The 19,610-nt window shown below is 46.2% G+C and overlaps 1 protein-coding gene across 4 annotated transcripts in view; it reads left to right on the top strand.

Annotated features, from left to right (window-relative positions):
• RNF40 (ring finger protein 40) overlaps positions 1-19,610 on the top strand; it is a 239,402-nt gene that overhangs the window by 18,045 nt on the left and 201,747 nt on the right. For 2 of the 4 annotated variants that reach the window (XM_069244386.1, XM_069244388.1), the window contains exons 2-7: positions 729-908; positions 10,441-10,608; positions 13,163-13,340; positions 14,057-14,293; positions 14,628-14,749; positions 18,651-18,797. In XM_069244386.1, the coding sequence (XP_069100487.1) occupies positions 777-908; positions 10,441-10,608; positions 13,163-13,340; positions 14,057-14,293; positions 14,628-14,749; positions 18,651-18,797 (984 nt within the window). In that variant the 5' untranslated portion in view covers positions 729-776. Of the gene's footprint in view, positions 1-662; positions 909-10,440; positions 10,609-13,162; positions 13,341-14,056; positions 14,294-14,627; positions 14,750-18,650; positions 18,798-19,610 lie in introns of all 4 variants that reach the window. The other 2 variants (XM_069244385.1, XM_069244387.1) reach the window with 1 other exon arrangement.

The raw sequence follows: 19,610 nt of genomic DNA, 5'->3' as shown, positions 1-19,610 counted from the left end.
GTGATCATAAGAGCCTGACTTGCAATGACGGTCTTGTAAATCCTGTGTGGCAGCACCACATGGGACTTGGGCTTTGGGTGGGACAGTGGCTGGGAGATCCTGGGACCCTACCTCCCTCCCAAATCCTTGGCCTCACTGGACTTGGAGCACCTGGCATTCAGTGCTTTCCTTTTAGTGTGTATTAGCATAGAGGCTCTGATATTGTTTCCGCAGGCTTGCAGATTTTTCCTTCCATGGTGGTATCCTTCTTCTTACTAGAATGGTTGTTCTTTGATGGGCATCACACACTTTTCCTGTCTAATTGTGCATGCTCCATTGCAGTTTCTCCCATCCACATTAACAGAAACATCTGTGGCCCTGACAAAACTTTAAAAGTATGGCAGCTGGTAGCCTGAAGAATATGCAAAGTAGTATACTGCTGCTGCTACTAGTGGAGTATAGCCCGAGGAAGTGAGACTGGCCTCAGAAATGGGCACAGCAGCCCCTTCCTGAATAGACCTCATGCTTTCACAATTGGTGGAGGAAATCTTTAGTTGATATAAATGAAGATTTACATCGAGCAAGTATAATATTAAGTATAAGGGATGTAAAATGGGTTTGGGCATTTATGGTTGGTCATAGTTGTTTTTTTCCTCTTGATCAAGTTTGTGATTATTCTCCAGTCTCTGCAGGTGGAGGAACTTTGTGGAGATTGAGCCACCAAACATTGTAGAGTAATTTTTCTGCAGGTGGATCCTTTCTCACTTAGAGCAAGTCTCCTTACATTGAGGTCCGCCATGTCAGGCCCAGGGAGTAAGCGGGCCGCTGGGGATAGTGGCTCTGGACCCTCCGAGAAGAAAGCCAACCGTGAAGAGAAGACCACCACAACACTGATCGAGCCTATCCGATTAGGAGGCATTTCTTCCACGGTAAGTGTGACTATGTAATGGGATACTGTGTCATGTGGCTTGTAGTGAGCCTGGTGAGGTTGTTGAGTGAAGGGGCAGAGGGAGATCAGGAGAATCTTCTGTTCTAAAACGTGGTGGATGAGCACTTGCTAGGAAGAGAATATGGAAAATGTAGTTGTTAGAAAGGATCAAAATAGTATTTGGAAAATCTCAGCTAGAGTAAGAGTGTAAACTCAATTACTCATACTCAGTATCTCTAATACTGCACTTGATTGTGCAATCACAGGGCTATGCATGATATATTAGGCTTGGTTAAGTTCACAAATTCTGCATATTTCCAGCAACAGGAGAACCTGCCAGTTGATCATTAGGAGGCAGCGCCATTCTAGCATATTAAAGGGCCTCATAAATTACACTACTCCCTTCACACCCAGTTGCCCCCAGCAAGCAAAGAGGTATAGGATTATTTCACTGTAGGTTGTTGTGGGCTTGAGAATTTGGGAAAAGCAGGGAATAATGTCTCTCTACTATATAAGTGCCCATAGTATGTACTTGTTGTTACAGTGCATAATGTGCTTTGTTGTTGCAATTGGCTGGAATGCAATCATTGCAAATAATGCACTGCTCACAAGCTGTTAAGCTCTTGGGGCCAAATGTATCAAAGGGTTTTACCCATTCTGTGTCTATGGGAAAATGTGTTTGTATATATGGCCCTTAGTGTAGTGAACTACACAGCAAGTAGTGGCAATAGTTTAAGAGACTGGGGCTTGGCTTCACATAAAAAAAAACCTCACTTCTCCTTATGTGTGAAGCTATCTGTCACAGTGAGTATAGAGCTGACACAGCAACAAGCAGGGTCCTAATGCGTCAAGGGAAATATTTTAGTAAGGTGAATACACACAGCCCGCCTTTCACACATCATTCCTCTGCACAATCCCATGCCCTTGGCAATGGTGTTGATGCAGTTAAAACTAAAGAGGTTTGAACAGTGGTTCACTAAAAAAACAATCCAGAACAATAATAAAAGTTAACTAGGTACATCCAAATTCTACATAGTGCAGAAAGACAAGACTTAAAAACAAAAATTAAAATTGCTAACAGCGTAGGACGTCAGGAGTGCCAGGGACTTCACGATAACATGCTTGATACTTCCTTCCTGTCTCTAGAACCTTATAAGAAGCTTGTTGATGTTATTGTACAGAAATCCAGCTGTTGAATGTCTGATATTCGGAACCTGGCCATCTTCTTATCCTCCAGAATGTGGGGGGGGAGCGGGGGAGGGGGGGAATCTTGCTTTGAGAAAATAAAATAGGGGTTAACATGCAGATACTGGTGCTTAGCCCACTCTCTTGTATTTACCAGACATTTCCCCCTTTGAATGCCTGCATGTTTGACCTGCCAAAAATGAATGAGGATACAAACTTGATGGCAGCTGCTTATTACCAGGTGCGATTACACATGAATGGCACCTGTTTTTTTTTTTTTGTACAGGCCTGCTTATTGCTGCACATCGGGCTTGGTTACGAGCTCTACAGCGGAACCTATACTCTTCATAGTGTCAATGTGCAGCTCTTTTAGTGGTACCGGTTACAGCCTGGTGAGCTGAGATTACCACCAGAACCTTATAATGTACAAACTAGTGACCCGTATATGTGTGAAGGTTCAGGTAAGACAGTGTGTTGGCCTCATAACAGGAAGGTAGAATCCAGGTGAAATTGTTCCAGGTGACATGCGAGTCCGCTGGTTGAGGCCCTGGACCTCGCGCTGCCCTTGGCGGTAGTCTAGACAAATGTATAGACAGGTGCTTCAATTAGGATTCACCCCCTCAGAACCTCTTCTCCTTCGTAATGAAGCTTCCAATGATGACCTATTTGCGGCTTAGGCCAAGCCTTGCATGGGTGCCTGTGCATAGAACAATCTCACGCTGCTATCGCCCCACTCCTGGGGAAGCACCTTTCCTCACACAGGAACCCACCCTGGAGAGTCTGATTGTACAGGTCTCCACAACCAGAGTCAATCCTGGCATGTTCACTACCCCATCACTGGATAAGGGAATTCAATAGACTGGACACCTTTGGCTTGAGGATGTTTTCTTCTGCCAACTTTGCACTGCGGTTAGTGAACTTCGCATGCCTTATGGGCCGATACACCCACACTGTTTGGCATTCAGTTGGGCAAGTGCTGCCCATGGTCTCGGAGGAGGTCCAAGTCATACTGTCACAGACTATTGCTGATGGAAGAGATGCAGCAGTGTTCACCATTCGCTGCACACTGGATATGACTACTCGCTAGGCAGAGCGATTGCGTTGTCAGTGCCACTCAGATGCCCTGCCTGGCTGAGATCGACTGGCTTTTCAGAGGATGTTCAGGCATCCCTTTTGAACATGCCCCTCAATGGCACCTATCTCTTTGGAGACCAGGCAGATTGAGCAGTAGAGCACTTTAAGGACAGCTGAGCCACTGCCAGGTCCTGGGGCCTCCCCATGCCAACCCCATTCTGCCTTTCATCCCTTCTGTGGCTATGGTAGAGGCTACCAGCTGTGTCCGTTCCTGCCCAACCAGCAAAGCCAACAGCCTCTCCAGTCCTTTCATGGTTGCTGTTCCCACAAGCCTTGTGGCCCACACAGAGGTCCACCAGGTCCTCCATCATCCCTGGCAGCCACAGCCTTAAAACCACTTTAGTGTGCCTTTTTACTATTATTTGTTCCCTGCTGGTAGTAGGATTTGTCATCACCTGTCCCTCTGGCAGTCCATGACATCAGAGAAGTGGGTACTGCAAATTGCTCAGCATGGTTAGTCCATCCCTCTGCTAGAAACCCCGCCACCCATGCCACCACCCCCAGACCAGCTAATGGAGAACGACCTCTCCCTGCTCAATCGGGAAGTTCAGGCTGTTTTGGCCAAGGAGCCATCGAGAGGGTGCCAGCATCAGAAGTAGGTTTTAGTTGCTATTCCCACTACTTTCTGATGCCCAAGAAGTACAGAGGCCTCTGCCTTATTTTAGAACTGTACCCTCTGTTTCTTCCCGAAGAAGGAGAAATTCAAGATGCTCATTTTAGCTCGGGTTCTGTACCCTCTCGGTTTTTTCCTGAAGAATTAGAAATTCAAGCTGCTTACGTTAGCCCAGGTTCTATCTGCGCTAGACCGTGGAGACTGGATTGTAGTGCAGAATGCCTAATTTCACAATCCCGTCCTGCCTATTTAAAGTCCCTGCCAGCGGTTCACAGTAGGCCACAAACACATCAGTTCACTGTGCTCCCTTTTGTCTTCACCAGTGCCCCTCGGCTGTTCACCAAGGTGTGACGGTGGTTGTTGCAATACACCTGCAGAGATCAGGGGTTCCAGTCTTGCCCCTAGCTTGACGATTGGCTGTTGATGGTGGGCCACCCTAGGCAGTTGTCTCCCACCCCCAGACTATGGTGGGCCTCCTGCATTTCCTGGGGTTCACTATAAACGTGCTGAAGTCACATCCCACTCCCTCTCAGATGCTCTCTTTAATCACAGCTGTTATGGATACAGTGCAGTTTCGGGCCTATCCCCCAGAAGGCAAGTCCAGGTTATTCAGGCTGTGATTCTGATGTTTCAGCCTCCTTCCTGGATTTTGGTGAGACTGGCTCTGAGGCTTCTGGGCCTAATAGACTCCTCATCCTTCTGGTACCTCATGCCCCCGGCATATGCGTGCTCTGCAGTGGCACTTGAAATCCCATTGGGCGCAGCAGCAGGGAAGTAGTTCCCACCTGGTCCAGACATTAGAGGGAACTTCAAAAGACAGCAGCAGAACCCTCTCTCTTCCCTGCCCAGAGCTGACTCTATTGACAGATGTGCCACTCCTGGGCTGGGAGGGCAGTCTGGGAGGGGTAGAGCTCAGTGGACTCTGGCCTCCAGTCTCAGCTCCACATAAACATATTGGAGCTGAGAGCAAGCTGACTGGCATTTAAAGCCTTTCTTCCTTCTATCAAGGGAAAGCTGGGTCAGGTGTTCAGACATCACCACCACCATGTGGTATTGCCACAAGCGGGGTGGGGTTATGGACCAGGTGTCAAGAGGCTCTGCCCCCTGGACATCCCTGGAGTGTAAGGGCGTTTCCCTGGTGGTTCAACATCTGACTGACTCTCTGAACACCAAAGAGGATGAACTCTGCTGTCAATGCTTAGTGGATCATGAATAACGGCTCCATCCGGAGGTGGTACAAGGCCTCTTCAGAGATCAGAGAGAAACTTGGTTAGACCTATTTGCCACCACCAAGAATGTGCCAGGTCGGCCCTTCTGCATGCTTGAGGTTTTAAGGCGACTCTCACTCAGAGGTACCTTTTGTCTCGAGTGGCGCTCCGGCCTCCTGTATGTCTTTTCGACAATACCACTACTGCCAAGAAAACCAGGAGGACCAGGCCCAAGTCATTTTAGTGATTTTGGATTGGGCAAGGAGAGTCTAGTATCTCAAACTGCTGAGCATGAATATCTGTCCTCTGATCAGGCTGCCCTCTCGGGAGAATATACTGTCACTGCAGCAGGACAGGGTCTTGCACCCAAACCTAGGCACTCTACCTTCATGCTTGGAGATTGAGCAACAGCAGTTGACAGTTTTCAACCTCCTTGCTAAAGTTTGTAATATCATTCTGGCAGCTAGGAATTATTCAACCAAGACGGTATACACCTGCTGTTGGGACAAATTTGTGGCTTGGTGTACTACCAAAAAGGTTCATCACCTTTTTTGCACCTCTATCAGAGGTTTTGTTATTTGTTCCTTCATTGGCTAGGCTTTGCTTTGGGCACAGTTAAAGGGTATCCTTTGGCTACACCAGCGTTCTTGTAGTTAATACACCTGTTGTGACTCAATTCTTAAAAGGTCTGCCTCATTTGTTCCCTCCAAAACCCTTCATTGTGCCCCAGTGAGTTTTGAATCTGTTATGAACAATCTTAATATACTCGCCTTTCAAGCCTTTTCATAACTGCCCTTTACGCCTTGTGCCCTAAAAAAAATACCTGACTTTCTACTGACCCTCTGTAGGTTAGACTGCAGGCACTATCGTGCATCCTCCATACACCACATTCTTGTCAGACAAAATAATTCTGAGTATAAGTGTTTTTTTTCTGCCGAAAGAGGAGACACCCTTCCATGTCGGCCAGACCATACTGCTGACCTTTGATCCGCCTTCCAAAGAAAAGTAAAGTCTCCAGCGACTGGACCCAAAAAGAGCATTATCGTTCTACATTGATTGTATTGAAAAACACTAGGTGGATGGTCGGCTCAGAAAAGCACAATCTCATGATGATTTGTATTAAAAATTTAAATATGCTGCACATTGGCAAGAAGCAACCCCCTGAGGCCTTGCATGCTCAATTCACCAGAGCCAAAGCTACAGCCACTGTGTTAGCTCGCAGAGTTCCTTTCCTTGGCATCTGTCATACTGTGACATGGACATCACTGCACATGTTTACCAAGCACTACAGCCTCGACAGTCAGGTTCTGTCATGAAGGGCACTCTGTCCGTTCAGTCCTTCAGGACTTTTTGGTCTTGGCTAAGCCAGAACATCACACTGATTACAGCACTGTAATTCACTGTTTGAAAATAGACATTATAGTGTTCTTCTTGGGCTCAAATGCAATATCTACAGGCATGCTGGGAAGTAACAACACTTCTTAAAGCTAGGTGGTCATCACAGAATCTGATGCAGTGTGAGTCCTTTGCACAATCATTACATCTTGGGTTTTGGACCTAGCACGAACTACCATTTTTATGTAAAGCACTGTGCAGAAGATTTATATGTAATTCTTGTGAGCAGTCATTTAAGGTAGACTCACTGCTCATGCTCTCTTTTGTGGTCTTTGGACTTTTGGCTCTTGTCAGCTTTAGCTGAAGTTTTTTGTCGCTTTAGGCTAGGTCATCCATAAATATGCCTTCCATGTAGACTGTAGTTTCAGCTGTACTCTGTTGCCCATAGCCCAGTAGTAGCTACATCAAATGTTCCTAGCAGGGCACAGGAGCTCCAAATACTTTCCCTGTTTAGGGTAGGGCAGCATTGTCCCAATCACAGCAATATGTCGCTAGACTGAGAAGCAACTTCTGCTAGAAGTCAACCACGTCCCTGGTGCCACTGTTCCTTCCCCAAAGACAAGACAACTGGTCACTTGGTCCCCAAGTGACCAGGCCTTTAGCACCTCTGTAAGTGGCTAGTAAGTGGTGCCTCTGTTACCTAGGACATAGGTACTAAAGAAGGGTCCCTAAGAGCTGCAGCATAACTTGTCACTCTAAGGGACCCAGCACCAAACTCATGCAGAGTGCTACTGCAGGCTATGTGACAAGGTGCTCTAAAAAGTGAAAACATAACGTGACACACAGCCTGTGTGTCATATCCCCTAACACTCTGTGTAATATTTGTAAGTCACTCCTTCAGCATGCCTTTCAGCCCTAAGGCAGGGTGCATTATATTACACATGAGGACGTATCTGCATGAGCAGATATGCCCCTGTGCTGGGCAGTTCAATTACTGACAGTACTAGTGAGCAGGGAAGCCATCTTAAGGTATGTACCAGACACTGGTCAAAACAAGTTCCCCAGTTACATAATAGGGTCACTGAAACCTATGGTGTTTGGTATCAAACACCTTGTATTAATACACCCACACTGATTCCAGAGTTGGATTTATTAATGATGCACCCATAGGGCACCTTAGAGGTGCCCCCTGAATACCTACCTACCCCTAGCGTGATCACTGACTGTTGCAATCCAGTGCAGCCACCTTAGACAGTGTTCTGACCCCCGTTCTCGAGGACCTGTGTTGCTAGCGCACTGGACACAGGACCCTGAAAACCCACTAGCTACTAGTGTTGACTGGTTCTAACCAGCCTGCCACCACAGACTAGTTCCTGATCCCCCAGGATTGAGAGCTCATGCTCTTGGGCAGTCAGGAACAAAGCCTGCTCCGGCATGGGGCGTTATACACCCCTTCCAACGGGTTGACTGTAAATTAGCATTCCAAAGCCACTGCCTTTTTTATGCAAATCTGGCTTCACTCAGAGGTGAGGGGATGCAGATAGATCAACGCTCCCCTGACCAGGGCCCATTTGGCTCCTGGCTATGGGGGAAAATTAGTTATGCAGGAGGCGTGTTGCACTTCCAGGCTGGAGACACTTCTAGGGTGACCAGCGTGAATTGAACATGAACTTAGGAATCCCATTATCTTGTGTGTGGTGTAATTAGGAACTCTGGGACAGGGTGATGTCCACTTCCCAAAGGAGGTGGTCATCTAGGGGGGTAGTGACCCCAAGGGTAAGTAACCCATTGGCTGCTACCTCTCTCTTCCCTTAACACCCCTAAATTGAGTAGTTGGGGAACCCCCCTGATATCAGGACCTCAAATTTCAATGGACACAAAAGAAGAGGTGGACAAAGAAGACTGCTTACCTGAGAACTGAAGAGCACTACTAACTTTGCGCCATTGCTGCTAGCCTGCCTGCTGCACCCATATCCTCGTGGAGCAACTGACTCGTCCTGCCGCTGTGCAGACTCAAAGAAACCCGCAGGGCTGCCAGTGCTTTGTCAGTTACCAAAGAAACTCCGTTGGAGTAGAGGAGCTACCCCCCTGCAGCCGCAGGCACCCAAAAAAGTAAAAGTAATACTTGGTGTATCGGACCCCTTGCAGCAGCCAAGCCTTGTTGTGTCCAGACCGGGAAGCAAAGCCGAGGAAAACCGACCTGCATATTGAGGGACTTCGGAGACCGTGAGACCCATATCATGAGTGGCACAGCTGTCCTGTTTACCCCTCTTCAGCAGAAACCAATACGAAGAGGAAGACTCTTACCTCTGCCACATATCTCTTCAAAGTGTCTCTGCACCCTTGCCCCACAGCTGGAATCCGAGGAAAGTGATGGTGCCAAGGGGTGTCCTGAGACCCTCCAAGGCTAAGTCCACGCTTGGGTTTGCCAAGACTGCACTCTCAGTTGTCGCCTGCAGCCTCTTTGTGCTAACTTCCTCTACCACAAGTGCCTCTGTGGCACAAATCCAATGCCTCAAGACACCTCTGCACCAGGCCGCCCCGGCCCGAAGCAAAGAAAACCAATGGTGTCCCCACGTCCCCGATCTTTGTGAGCCTTACCCCCTCTTGCTGATTTAGCTAGACTGGACTTCCAGTTGCTGCCTCACTGCCTGCAGCCTCCTTCTGCAGGCCCCCTCCAACTGCAAATGACTCGAGCACTGGATCAAAAGACACCATTGCATTAGAACCCCACAGGCTGTTATTCAGGAGGCGTGTTGCACTTGCAGGCTGGGCCAGAAGTGGACTAACGGTGTCCATACATGCCAGAGGACTCCAAGGGTCAAGCCCCCCTATGGGTTCCTCCGACTGGTTCCCCATTTCCACAGCCTCTTCCTGACTGGACCGTTCCCCCTTGAAGTTAATGGGACACCGCCGCCGTAACACTCCTCTGCACCTGGACGCCTCAGAGCCTCCAGGGGTGACCTGTTGGTGTAGCCTTGGACATTACTCCATACTCACCTTAAGTCCCGGAGAACAGTCCTGTAAGTCGCTGTTAAGTGCACAAATGCAGCACATGGTTTTTCCCCATAGGATAACATTACCTCACCCAAAAATTGCATTGTCAACGTTTGCAAGCTGTAAAAAGTCATAACTCAATAAGTACTTACCAGATACCGATGCTGTTGGTACGTGTTATATTTATAAGTTTGTGTCAAATTTATTTTTGATTATGTCTCGCTTACTGCCTTTGCGTGTGCAATACATGCTTAGCACTACCCTCTGATATGCCTAATGCTTGTCCACACTACCACAAAAGAGAGCATTTGGGGTGTCATTTGTGTTTTGTAATTCCTTTTGGGTTTTCCTGGACTCTTTACTCACTGTGCCTCCTATTAGGCCACTATATAAAGAGCTTCCTACAAGGGCCATTGGTGAAAAAGACACGAAAGAAGCAAGAAAGAGATGGCTTGATTACTAGCTGCAGGGACTTTCTTTGTTACTGTTTATGTGCCTTGGAGATCACTTTGAGAGTGTGCCCAGCTGAACATTGTGCTGGTGTTTGTCAAAGTGCTTTCTCAGGTTCTGTGGTTTAGGCAGCCAATCTCACAGTGCCCCCATAACAAGGAATCAATGTTCTCACTACACTCTCATTATTACTTTTGGGTGCATGTTTCAGAAAGGAAGTTATATGCACTTTCTTTCTGGAAATGTGCATAATACAGTAGGAATAGACCTTTGAATAACTGGGTCATTCAGACAGAAGGATCTTGACAACTATACCTAGGCTTCTGCCATGATGAACACATGCCACTAGTTGTGGCAGTTTGTCTCTTTAGCATGGCAGAAGGGAGAAGTGACAAGTACTCGGGAAGAAATGAAGGTACAGCTAGGAAATCAGACCAGCAGTTCGTACAGAACCGCGCACAACACTCAAGAACTGTTCCCAGCCATTTTGCCTCCTACTGACTGAATAAAATATAAATCTACTGAGCTAGTTGAGTTGATTCATTTCTCTATTTCTGTGTGCTTGTTGTCCTTCACTTGTTTTTATTTTTAATTTCTATTATTGTGTGTAGGAGGAGATGGACCTCAAGGTTCTTCAGTTCAAGAACAAGAAGTTGGCAGAACGTCTGGAGCAGCGGCAGGCATTTGAGGATGAGCTACGGGAGCGCATTGAGAAATTGGAGAAGCGTCAGGCCACAGATGATGCCACACTCCTTATTGTGAATCGATATTGGACCCAGGTCAGTAGCGGTACATTCCCCTGGAGTGTATGTCTTACTGCAATACTGAAGGCTCATTTTTTTCCGACTAGCTCAACCCACTGCTAAGTAAAGGACGACCATGTATGCTTGTCTAAAAACAAATACAAAAAGTAATGTATGGAATACTTGAATTGATCTCAGTCACTGATAAATACTTTGGCCTACATTGCAGTCTTTTTTTTTTTGCATAGTACCCCGTTGTCCAAAAGGGACAGTCTGGCCCAAGTTGCTAAACCGCATCCAGTACGTTTTGGAACATAAATAACCTCAGACAGGTTTCAGCGTTACCAGCGATGTGTAGCTTGAGTTCTATGGCACAGAGAATTGTGTCCCATATCTTGGCACGCACATCACACTTAACGATAGTTCACTTAGAAGAACAAAATGTGGCAGATGCAGTGCTTAAATGGGATGCTGAACAAAAAGGGACATCCACCTTCTTCGTTTGTTTTCACCTGTTAGAATATGTAGTGGTTCTGTTATACCCACAATGCTGTGTTTGGTGTGTTCCAAGCTTAGTGTTAACAGGATGTTACCCTTATAGCATTTCAGGGTGTACACCATGCTATGAGTATCAGGTTGCAGGCTGGTCTGTTGTGGCAACTTTGATTACCAGTTGAGGTCAGACTGCCAGTATGATTTGTGGATCATGCAAAGCTACTTAATAGTTGCCCCCTGTTCAGTTGGGTGCCACGTAAATATCATGATTGCCTTCTTTTTTATGCCTAGCACAAGTACTTTAACTGCTCGGTTTTCGACTTGTTGAAGTTTTTGTTTCTATTATTTTAATACATCCTTCATATATGGTGTTGGAATTGAGTTGAAGTCGGTGCTTTCTGTTTATAGTAACTTTCCAATTGGGTTCTTCTATCCTCTGGGGATAGATCGTAGCTTAAAATGTTGTGCAACTTTGCCTAAGTTGATTTCTGGCCAATGTTTTGTTTTTGACCCAGTGAACGTGACTTTCTTCAACACTGCTGTTTTTATTGAATTTTATAAAGAAAGTAAAAATAAGCAAAAAATCCTCTGACAGGCTTGAGACCATATCTAATCATCCAACCAGCATATTTAGTGAAATCTACAGTGGGTACAGGGGTAGATCTGTCTCTTTTTTTTTTTTTTTTTTTTTCCTATTCCTCTTTTGCTCTTTATGTACCTGATCTCATCAGAAGCACTATTTTTGATTTTGACAGTTCTTGCAGGCTGCTAGCCCAAGCATTTAATAGCAGCCTGCCAAGAACACCACTCTCCACACCCACCAAACTACTCCGATTCTTATGGCATATGCCATTTACATTCAAGTGATCCCTCACCAATGGTATTTGTGCTGCTCCCCCCTCTAGGTATGTGACAACAACAGTACCAGCAAGCTCTTCTGTTCCTCCGTATGCGCACTGTGTACTCCCTCTAACTATCAGAGTCCGTCACTTAGGGCCTCATTATGACAGTGGTGGTAAAAACCGCCTACGGCGACGGCTGCCAAAAGACCGTCCCTGTGGCTACCAGCCGACTGCCATATTATGACTGTAGTCGGATTTCCACCAGAAGGATGGTGGCATTCTCGCTACGGTCATGGCGGACAGCAGTAAGGTGGCGCTGCTGCCAGCAGCAGCGCCATACCAGTAGACCGCCGCAGACCGTATCATGTTCCTTGATACGGCCTGGCGGTGTTCTGCTGGTGGACGCTGCTGCTGGCAGCAGCGCCCCGTCTCCTGCCGGAGGACCCCCTAAAATCAGGTAAGTCGGTTGCTCCGACAGGGGAGGAGGGTTTTGTGTGTGTGTGAGAGGGGCGTGTGTATGTCTGTATGTGCATGTTGGGTTTGGTATGTGTGAGTGCGTGTGTTGTGTGAATGCGTGTGTGCTTGTATATATGTCAGTGTGTGTGAATGGATGGATGTATGCATGCGTGGGTGAATGTGGGTATGAATGTGTGTATTTGTGTGTATGATGGTGCGTGAATGTGCATGTATGTCGGGGGGGGGTCTGGAGTGGGTGGGTGAGGATCCTGGGGAGAGGGAAGGGGGGCGGGGAAGACCCCTATCAGTGACAGGGAAGGGATTTCCTGTCACTGATAGTGCCTACCGCCATGGTTTTCGTGGTGGTAAGGAAGCCACGAAAACCATAGTGGGTGGGACAGTAACTCTAGTCTCCAGGCTGGTGGCTGTTACCGCCCTGGCGGACGGAGTGGGACATTGGCGGTTTGGCTTGAGCCAAACCACCAATGTCATATTTTGGGGAAAGGTACCGCCAGCCTGTTGGCAGTACTTTTCTCCAAAATACCACCGTCCACCAGGGTCGTAATGAGGGCCTTAGTCTTCTACTGTTGAATATCCATTTTAAGTGGACTGTGTTGTCACCTCAGCTAATATACATAACAGAATCTTAAATGTTCCCACCTGTATAGCTGTCATTTTGAATTTGCATTACCCCCTCCCCCGCCAATTCCATTAAGGTTCTGTGGCACTGTCACAGCTCAGTCTGACGTATGTGAGCATGTGCAGCAGTAACCCATATTACATTTGTTCCATTCCAGTTGGATGAAAACGTACAAAGCTTGCTACAGTCCTATGATACAGACTGTAGCTCTTCTGTGGATGCTTCCTCTGCTGGTGGGGAATTCCCAGGTACGGAGGATCAAAACCAGCTGCCAGTTCTAGCAGAGGCAGAAGAACCAAGAAAGACGGAAGAGCCAGATCACCCTGAAAGACCAGGTAAGCACTGAAACAGATGTCATCTATCTTGCAGTTAGGATTGAGGTTTAATTTTGGGCATCATCTGCCTGCCTATGTGGTTTACAGACATTTCCCACTGTTAAAAAGTAACAATTAGTATAGTGGTTGTCCCCAAAACTCTGGTTTTCTGTTTAGTTCGATAGAGGAGATATGAGAATACCAGTTTCTAAATCCAGTTATTTAATCCAACACATCCCTGATTGAACACTTGGAATTGGAGACCGGTGCCGCTCAATGAGTTCCTCTATTCCCTCTACCAAGAATTAGGAGGGAATACCTTAACCATTGGAGAGGAGGAAGGAGCCAGTTGAAGAAGGCACCAAATTGTTTATGATCCATGGTACTGCTTGTCAGTGAAAGAAAACAAGGACTTAGTTCTTTTGTTTATGTTTCAGGGCATGCATAAAATGATATCTATATTGTAAACTTAATACTCTGATTTACTCTTGTGTGAAAAAAATCTTACTTGTGTACCAAGGAAAGCTTCCCTTTTCTCCCTGATTTATTGGAAGCTTCATTGAATACTCAAGAATTAGGCGTGCCCAAAATGCTGCCCGTCTGTGAGGGATGCATTATCCAGACTCCGGTAGTAAGGGAGGCCTATTGGATCCTTTTTGTTATCCAGTGCTTTGGGATCCCTTGCATGCGTTTTTGGTTTTATTTCTGCCCAAACCTAATATTTACTTTTCATTTAGGTGTAGATGCAGTTTCTCTGACGCCCTCCTCTTCTGTGCCAGAGAAGTCTGATGGGGACATGAACGATACCACTCTGTCTTTCCTGGAGACTTTGGCTAGCAGCAGCAATGAGGAGATGGAGCTGCAGATCCAGGGTCGCATGGAGTTCTCAAAAAAGGCAGTGTCACGCATTGTGGAGGCTTCAAACAAGTTGCATCGGAGGATAGAGGATCTCTGTCAGAAGATCCACAGTGGAAGTAAGAGGTTATCAATGGTGTTCATCCACCTCATGCATTTTGATGTACAATTGGTCTAGGGTGGGCTTCTTTCTGGCGTCATTTCAGAAGAGAATAGCCGAGGGGCCTTCGCTTGGCCATCCACTGCTGCTGTATTGTTCGCGTGTAAAGCGAGCTGTTTTCATCCTTTCACTCTTGTTCTAAGACCATTTGTAATTGGTTTGCTTGTGACCTGTCTGCTGGCATTCAGTAAGCATGTTCATATTGTGTTGCGCAGTGCTGACTTTTGCTCCTCACATGCATTCACTACCCCAAGTCCAATTGGCACTGTAACGCTGCCGTTTAATTTTTACAGCCAGCTACGAGCACCTGGATGAGCAGGTGAAGTCTCTGAACAAGGACTTGTGCACAGAAAACAGACGGCTGCAGGACCTGGCAACACAACTGCAGGAGAAGCATCACCGGATCTCGCTGCAGGTGAGAGGCAGAATAGAGTGGGATACTAAGGCAAGGAGACCTTCACGGTTGAGAGAAGAAAGTTGTGGAGTGCGGGTTAATGGAGGGCGGCTGGAAACGAGAGGTGATAGTGACTGGATCAGACAATCCACCCCTTATGTAGCACCACTGATTTGTGCAGCTACTTACATCATTTTAATTGTATGCAAAAATTCTATTAGAATTCAAGACTTAATAAAAATACAGGTGGCTGAAAAACATTTAAATCCACCTTACAAAATAGGAAAACGGAGCGAACAAATGTGCACGCAGACTGAAAGTGAAACGCCTCCACTTGCAGACCTGTTCTAATCAACTTGACAGTTTTCTCAGGAATGAAAATCTACAAAGGTGTTTGTCAGTCCCAGAATTCTAAGATGGCTGCAATGTAGAAAACAAAGATAAGCATTGTTTCCTTCCCTTTATTCTTCTAGCATATTGTTTTTCGAGAGGCTCAAGTTGGGTCATTTGGATACAACTAAGAAAACAAAACATATTATTAGCATCCATTTAGTAGCAGTCATCCTATTCCAACCATTTTAAGTAATGACATAAACATTAGATTATCTTTTAGCAGGTAAATAAAGAGTGAACATAGACCACAGACGAGATGTCTGCAAATTTATATTGTAGATCTGTTGTACCTTAGTTCACACGCGCTGTTGCTGCAAGGATTATTGTACTCAATAAAGGGCTTGGAGCCAGCCCATTACTTAACACTTCCTGGCTTGATTACCATCCTTTAGCTTCCTCCTATTTGCCTATCATATGCCTCACTTCACTTCCTTTTATTTCTCCGGAGTGTTGACCAAGTACTAATTAATTTCATTTGATTAGTATCCTTCCATTGCTCACAGTGTGATTCAGGGTTTCTTTTTTCATTTTCTTACCATCATTTCCACTTCCATGCTACACGTTTAGGTTGCTTTTAACTTCAGTCCTATAGGCTTGCTTGTTGTTGCCTTAATTTTTCCTGGAATTTTCCGCTTTCTTTTACAGCACCACACAAATAGCATGGACTATTAAAGCAGTTTGTGACTTTGTTTTACAGTTTGGGCTCCTTTTTTATAGCACCAAACAGATGGTGTGGAATATTAAAACAGTCTATGCTACTGTATGTGCTTGTAGGCTGCGCCTCTTCTGTTTAAGGCATACACTAGTCTGAAACCGGATTCCCAACGTTTGTCCAGATAAGCAGTCCAGTCACATACTTCAGACCAGGCTGCTACTGAGCAGCAACATGTGTGCTTTTTCAAAAACAAATTGTGTGCCTTCTTGTATTAAAGTGCCTCAATTTTGGGCAGCGCTGCAGTTAATTCATATCTCCTTAAAACCTCTGTCTTCAGTCTCGTACGTATTCCACCTCTTCTCTAAACAGATAAAGTATGTGTCTGTTGAAAGCACCTCAGTTTTGTGGAGCACAGCAACTACTCCATTTCTTCTTAAAACCTGTGCCTAAGTATTCATTCTCATATGTATTCCACTGAAAGCTTTTTCAGTCGATCTATAGTTATATGCCCTTAGGTGAAAAAAAAGAGGTTGTGTAACTATCACATCTACACTCCACTCTACCCCAGTTGATTAACTCTTGTCTACCCAGCTCCACTCTAATCTACCCTAGTCTACTCCACACCTCTCTGATCTACCCTACTTTAATCTTTCCCATTCCATTGTACCATACTCCTCTCCAGTCTACCCTACTCTTCTCCAGTCTACCCCCAACAACGCACATGCATTGCTGTTGATGTAAGGGGCATTCTATACATTGAAGGGCTGAGCCTCAGTAAAGACTGCACCACTCCACCCCATTCCACTCCAGTATTCCCCACTCCAGTCTACCTGACTCCAGTCTCCCCCAATCCACCTCAGTCCACTCAACTCCATTTGTCTACCCCACTCCACATCTCCATCCCAAGATGCTCCTTTCTGCCCCACTCCCCTCTAACACACGCTACCCCACTCCATGCTACTAACTTTTAGCCATGCTGAACAGCAGCCACACTGGTGTGCAACATGGCTAAAACACATTGCCAAAGCCAGTAGCTCTTACACAGGTGAGACCTATTGCTTTGCCAATGCTTGTCTTTTAATGTTTAAATGAAATTTCGCAAATGATCTATACTAACAGTAAGACACAATTTAAAAGAAAAACACAATCACAGGTAACAAGTTAAACTCCTCTGTCCAGCCCTCCCCAAAACATTTTTCTTGAGACACCTTTTCACCCATTTCAGTCTCCATTGTGCAAATATTAGACAGTTATTTGGTTATGCGGGCTATGGTCCCAATGTGTTGGATCCACTTATACACAGCCTGTGAATTTGAAATAAGACTATGCACGTTTCCGTATGGAGCAGGGTCCTGCAAAGACCCAATCTTAATTTCAAGCATTTTTGTTTTCTGCTATTTACATCAGGGAAGCTTGTTAAATATGGATGTGGCCCTCTTGATCTTGATTGTAAGTGCTCTAATTTATGCACATTTGTAAATGCTATTAATTATTCATTATGTAGCATTTAGAGTTGTGGAGCAGTCTGAGCAACTGCTTTCCACACTTGGTGAATGTGATGAGTCACAGTGGAATGCAGACAGCCTATCTTGCCATTCCATGTGTTGCAGATGCTTTACATTCCCCAGCAAGTTCTCAACACATTCGTGATGTACAGCCTCAGAGTTGTAATACAGATTTAAAGTCATGTTAACGAAGTCAGCATTCCTGTCTGTGAGGTTCCTCCTGCGTTCCTTTGGGCACAGCTCAGCTGCCACAGATATTCTCTGCATTGGTTGACTTGAACAGATCTACATTGATTCTTTTATGTACTTGATCCTGACACAAGTGCAGACACATTCTCTTACATGTAATTTGAAGTCAAGGGAGGGCTGATCCTACCTCCTTGTCAAGTCAGAACATTAAACTAGTTTTCCACCTCCTAATTAGAATCTCCAACTTTAGCTCCTTTCTTCGTAGTTGGTTCTGCTCCCAGGGTGTAAAACTCTGTGTAGGCATGTTCTGGTATGAGGCACGCTTTATATTAAACTTGCATCTGTATCGATTTCTCTGAAGGAGAACCTTGGCGTAACTCTTTTTGATTGCATTTAGTTCTGAAGAGGTGCAGGTAGCTCAGTAAAAGAGCTTCTTTGCTGTGAACAGGCTTCCTGTGACACTATATCCCATGAGTCTGCAGAATACAGTAGCTAGCCTTGTTCCATTACAGAAGGATCATGGCAAAGTTCACCTTTTATAAACCAAGCACTTATACAGTGAATTAAAAAAAAAAAGAGACCTACTGAGATGCAGAAGCCATCATTTTGAGTATTTTTGTCTGGAGGTGTATACCCCTTAGGGAGGAAGCAGGTAGTAGCAATTGATAGTGGAGGGCAACTAGTGAGGACACTATTTACTATACATAAACAGAAGTGAAAGAAGGGGGAGCTAGTGAATAGAGAAAAGACAGCTGTGGAACACAGGGAAGAATCTATAGGTTAGGGTGAGGGTAAGGCCCTCTGTTTTTGGTGCCTACTTGGCATAGGGAAATGGACCTATATGAGTAGCTGTGGAGGATGACCAGGTGTGTAATGAAGACAGCTAGAGTGAATCAGGGAAAATAATTAAGTGGGCGCTAAGGGGGGGGAGAAGGGATAGAGAGGCTCGTTGTTGATGGCAGTAAGGAACAGCTTAGTAGGAGAGGGGAGCGCCAAGGAAGGGATTTTTTGGGAAGCAGTTGTGACGAGTTTTGTTGGTGAGAAGAGCAGCTTCATGTGAGATTTAGAAGCTAAGGTGGTACAGTGCAAAAATGGTAGGGCAGATGGGGAATCGGGTGGAATCTATCTTGGATGAAAGGTCAGATATCTCTCATTTTCCTAATACTCCCGTTTTCTTCAGTACAATGAGCTTCAAGACAAAGTGTGCTCGTCAGAGACCAAAGTGTCTGAGATGGAGACGACGATCGAAGACTTGCAGTGGGACATCGAGAAACTGCGCAAAAGGGAGCAGAAACTTAACAAGCACCTAGCAGAAGCACTGGAGCAGGTAGAACTGAGGAATCCATTCAGCATGCACTGTCTATAGTCTGAAGCCAGTTGTTTTTCTGGAGCCCATACTCACTGTCTCTATCTGAAGGTTGCCCTTCCTCGCCATCTCTCTCAAGAGGCTTCCCTTCCTTGCTGTTTCTCTCTGGAGGCTGCCCTCTCTCCCAGTCTTTGTCTGGAGGCTGCCCTCCCTTCTCGTCTGTCTGGAGTGTGCACACCTCCCCAAAATACCCTGTTTGGAGGCTGCCCTCCCCACTTCCTGTCTGTAGGCTGTCCTCCCTCCCCGTCTCTGTCTAGAGGCTGCTGACCCCCCCCCCCCCCCCCCACTCACCCCTCCAGTCTCTCTCTGGAGCCCCCCACACCTCCAACTGCAGTCTCTCTGTCTCGAGGTTGCATTCCCTCCCATCTTGGTTTGACACACCCTCCTTCCCTTCCGGACTCTGTCTGGAGATCTTCCTCAGTACTGTTCTCTATTTGGAGGCCACCCTCACTGTCTGTACTACCTGTCCTCTCAGTTCTCTGTCCTCCTTCCCCACCCCTCTGTCTGAAGACCACCTTCTCTCCTTACCGGGAACCTGCCCCCTTTCCTCCTTTCTCATCTCAGTCTTCAAGCTGTCTCCCCTTCCTGTTTCACTCGAGTTGTTTAGGGGTGGGAGGGGGGAGGGGAGGGTCCGTTTTTCTTACCCCTCTATCTCTGGAGCTCACCTTTCATTTCTGTCTGAAGACTGCACCCCTCTTTCTAGCTTGTTCCCATCCTTCCTCTACACTGTAGCCTGCACTCTGCTATTCTGTCTTGTCTCCTGTCCTCTTTTGT

Source organism: Pleurodeles waltl, chromosome 7 (assembly GCF_031143425.1).
Source record: "Pleurodeles waltl isolate 20211129_DDA chromosome 7, aPleWal1.hap1.20221129, whole genome shotgun sequence".
Classification (NCBI taxonomy): domain Eukaryota; kingdom Metazoa; phylum Chordata; class Amphibia; order Caudata; family Salamandridae; genus Pleurodeles; species Pleurodeles waltl.
Note: the sequence above shows the minus strand (reverse complement) of the source record. Positions and strands in the feature narration are given on the sequence as shown.